At 51.3% G+C, this 4475-nt stretch overlaps 1 protein-coding gene across 1 annotated transcript; it reads right to left on the reverse strand.

The window, feature by feature from the left end:
* Window positions 1-1970: 1970 nt before the first annotated feature.
* Window positions 1971-3796, reverse strand: Fam181b (family with sequence similarity 181 member B). Its single transcript, XM_021169036.2, has one exon. The coding sequence runs from the start codon at window positions 3630-3632 to the stop codon at window positions 2379-2381; it is 1254 nt and encodes a 417-aa protein (XP_021024695.1). The 5' UTR covers window positions 3633-3796; the 3' UTR covers window positions 1971-2378.
* Between the last annotated feature and the right edge of the window lie 679 nt (window positions 3797-4475).

Here is a 4475-nt window from a genome sequence, read left to right on the forward strand (position 1 = left end):
CAGCACTCAGAGGCAGGAACCTCTGCTCTTGGCATTGTGTAAAGGCTGGGAACCCATGAATGCAAATGTTAGCCAAATCTCACAAATGACAGGCAGGTCTTGATGTCCCAGTACCCTTAGATTTGGACTCCACCCTTGCTTTCAGTAAGTTGAGGTTGTTTTGCCTGCCTGAGCCTCAGCTTTCAAAGGAGCAACTTGCAACTGCCCCCACCCCCCAGGAAGATCAATAAACGGATGCTTTGCTCAGTGCCTGGCACATAGAAACATGTGTTGGTATTCTTCTCTGAACAGAAGGCATAACAAACAAGGCACTGGCCAAAGAGATCTTTTTACTAAACTGGGTAAGAAGGAAGGAGAAAATTAAGAAACACCACATTGACAGTAAACCCTATGGGCAGTCACAGTGTTAATGTTTGACTGTGAAATTCTACCCTGGATTATTGTCACAATAAACCAACATAAGTTAAGTGACTGTTGGGTAAGGTGCCATTAGCACAATGAAATTAATCACCTTTTACTACTGTGAAGAAATTCAACTAGCTGCCAGGTTTCTAGAGTTGAAAAATTCTTTTCATAGTTACTACTCCAGTTTCACTGGAAAGAAAGTGATCTGATAATAGCATTTGAAGCTATGCCTGCCATTGCTGCACACAAGTTTCTTTTCTTTTCTTTTTAAATTCTTTCCCAAAATCTACAGCAGTGGTTTTGATTTTCACAGACTATGGCCCTGCCTTTTTCATCCCTTGCAGCCATACTGATTTTTTTTTTCTTTCTCCATGTAGATATTCAGACATTCTGTTTTGGCTGCCTTACACAGAAGCAGCAACCAAGTCTACAGACATCCCCAACTTCTTTTCTGAGTTTTGGCCTCGAAGAGCTTTCGCATCTGTGGGTACCCAACAGCCTCCTTTCTTGGCTCCAGCTGCTCACTTCCCACCAGGACTTTTCTCAACTCTGACCCTCAATCATCCTGATGGTGCTGTGAATCTTCTCAGCCACATTCACTACTGGTTAAACTTTTTCTCTGACTTTCATCCTCCAAGACTTCCATCCAGGTTATGAAGAGAATGGAAAATCTCCATTGGAGACATTATACCCTCCACAGATCCCTATCACAGTGAGGTACAGGAGTGAGGAAGATCAGGGATGTAGGGGCTGGGGAGCAAGAGTTTGGGATACAGTTGTGTGGCTGAAAGAAGATGATAAAGTTGTACAGCTATCATAACGCCCCAAACAAAAAAGAAACAAACGAACAAAATGAGAATAACATGCCCTACGGTTTTTCGGCAAAGCCATTTATATGCTTATAAAGAGACATATACACCTGCAGGTCCAAGCAGTGCAACAGTTTCAAGACATTTTGTGTATTTTACTTCTGAGTCTCCCAAACAGCTACAACGTGAGAAGTGGAGAAATGCTGTCATCCTGTTATAATAAGGAAACTTAAAATCAAGAGGTTATCATCTGTCTCCTACCTCTCTCTCAAAAAATGGCTGGGAAAGAGGAAAGGGGGAAGACAGAAATGGGACTCTTTTCCTCCTAACTCAGAGATGTGGAAGAAGGCAGAGAGCAGAGATGAGAGGCTAGAGCCATGGAGTAAGCTATGCACGGGTAACAGCAGAAAGAGATGGGAAAGGCAGAGATTAGTAGGGGACCGGAAATCTTAAGAAGGGAAGAACAGAGTCACACTCAGAACTGGTTTTAGTGTGTTTAAAGTCTTGGGCTTAATATCCTCCATCGTGAAAAAAATAACTTTAATGGCACCTTCAGCTTCCCCACCCTACCCCATACCCCCACCCCCACCAAAAACCAAGGAAGGCAAAGGGGGAAAGAAGGGAGGCCTGGGACATGACCTTGCCAGCACCCAACCCCCGCCCGCAGCATCCACCTAGCAAAGCTGAGAAATCTAAGAAAACACTCAACTCAATGACCACATACCTCTGTTCCATTTCTTTCAATATAGGCTTTAATTCATAATGTAGTCAGGGGAGGACACCAGGGAGCTGTTTGAAGGGATAATGACATTAAACACACTGACCTTGGCTGAACTGAGATGAGACAGTAAAAGCTGTCTTACTCTTGACCCTTGATCATCCCACCCAAATCCTGTCTCTGGGTTTTTTAATTGGTCTGTCCAAGTAGGAATCTATGAGTCACTTAGAAAAGAAAAGAAAATCTGAGGCTGTGATTAAAACAATCCTCACTTCAACTGTTTTCCTGAAGATCCTTTATTAAATGGATTGAGGGTTTGTTTGTTTGTTTGTTTAAATCCCATTTCGTCTTTACTTGCGTTCTCCCATCGTTCTCTCCACTCAGAAGAGACCCATAGTGGCACACAGCCCACAGTAATCATAATGAAAGGAACGAGTTCCTTGCAGTCAGTCTGGATGCCCTCCTTCCTCCCCAGAAGCCGCTTCCCAGACCCCATCTGGTCTCCAGAGGCTGGGGTAAACCGCGCGGCTGTAGCCCGCGCTGTAATCATAGGACACCTGATGGGGCTGCGGCAACGCACAATCTGGGAAGAAGGGAGTGAAAGAAGCCAAGGCTGGTGCGTCCTCCCCACCTAGAGAGTCCAAGGCTGTGGGGTACAGGAGGCGCACAGGCTCGTTCAAGGTCACGCCGCCTCGAACGCCAGCCAGAGGAGGCTTCTTGGTCTGAGGACAGCTCGGGGTGTTCCAGGGCTCGGGGTATAGTAGGTTCCCCACCATCGCCGGCTGCTCAAAGGGGCCTGACTCCAGCTCCAGGGGTCCCCGTAGGACTGTGGCTCCGGCGGGGAACGGATCGAGAGGGTCCGCGGCCATCAAGACACCCGAATCGTTGCCACTGCCGAAGTCCGGCGCCAGCAACTCAAAGAACTCAACGGCCTCCGCCCCTTTCTCCAGGTCACCCAGACTCACGCCCTGGCCCGATGGGACGCCGCTGGCGCCGCCGCAGCCTACCCGGGATGGTTCAGTGAAGAAGGACGGGGGCAGGTTTCGGGCACGCAGCGGGACCTTCCTGGTGCCGAGAGCCACTGAGCTCACCGCGGTGCCCGCCCCGTCTCCCGCAGCGCTTGCTGCTCCGAGGCTGGGGACTGACACCGCCTCCGCACCGCCAGCCATCTCTGCACCCCCGGGAATGTGGCGCAAAGAGTCGAAAAGAGCAGCCAGGCTCCGGCTCTGCAGGCTGGCGGCAGCTGCAGCCTGGGTCGCCTCCCTCCGCGGGGCGGCCTTACAGTGCGCTGGGGTCGCGACGGTCGGGGCTCCCGGCGGCCGTTTGGCTGGAGCATCTGCGGCGCTCGGGGACGCCGGTCTCGGAGGTGCAGTCCCCATGAGACCACTGCAGCGCTTGATTTGCTTCTGCAAGTACTTGCGGTGGTTAACTTTCCGCTTGGACTTGCCTGGCTTGTCCAGCGCCAGCTTGATGTTGCTAGACGCGGAGTCTATGAAGCTGAGCAGGTCGCGGGTGGCCTCGCGCACGTCCCCGCCCTCGGACCCCGACAGCAGCGCTCCCGCGGACGACCCGCTCTCATCATCTTCGAAACAGCAGCCCTTGTCCAAACTTCCGAAGGCGCTCACCAGCCCGTCCGCGGAGCCTCCGAAACCGAAGGGTATGAAGGGGTGCGAGCTGAGCAGCGCAGCCTGCACCGCCATCGCCGCGGCTCCCGGGCCGTCCGCAGCGCGGCCCGTGCTCACTCGGCCCGCTCCAGCCCAGGCGAGGCGCTGTCTGCTCGCTCCGACCTAGGCTCTCGGCTCAGCCTCCCGGGGGAGCTCATTAGATCTTGTAAGCCAGAGGCAGAGGGAGGGAGAGCAGGGCGACCGCCCCGGTAGCGGAGAGGAGGGGCTTACGTAGCCAGGCTTTGGTAGTGGGTATAAAGGGGGCGGGAAACTTGGGCTTTTCTTGTTTTCGGAGCTTTCTCAGACCTTAACCCTTTCCTTTCCCTGTGCCCCGGGGCATTTGTTTTGACTGGCCTCAATCGCCAGGGGTGAGGAGAAAGCCTGTGTTCCAACCCCAGCTAGGCTTCTGTAAAACCACACCCTGGCCCTGGACACTGTCCCTAAGCGAGTTCACAAATCTGGGTTTCAATTCCAGTTTTGGAAGCAGTGAGGTCCACCATCTACCAGCTCCTGGAATCGCTCTGTACTTATGCCATTTAATCCTGTCCAACAGCCTCATGAACTACATGTTTTGTTACCATTCAGCAAAAGAAACTAGACTTCTGAGAAGTTCAGAGAATTGGCCATAGCCACATCTAGTCCAGTCAGAAAAGAAAGCCATTTTCCCAAACTGATTAATCTGTATTTTCTTGGCCCTGTCTCTCTGAATCCTCAAACTCTACTTCTGATCCTAAGATTCGGATCAGTTTTCCTAGGACCCTCAAGTCTGATGTTCTTCCTTCTACTGCTGGATCGGTAGAAGTTACTACTAGCTTAAAGTTAAGTCAAAGCCAGCCCTTGGCCCAAAGGTCAAATAAGAAAAAAGTCAGTCTCCCTGAG

The sequence above is a fragment of the Mus caroli genome, unplaced genomic scaffold (assembly GCF_978045245.1).
Source record: "Mus caroli unplaced genomic scaffold, Mus_caroli_1 scaffold_8, whole genome shotgun sequence".
Classification (NCBI taxonomy): domain Eukaryota; kingdom Metazoa; phylum Chordata; class Mammalia; order Rodentia; family Muridae; genus Mus; species Mus caroli.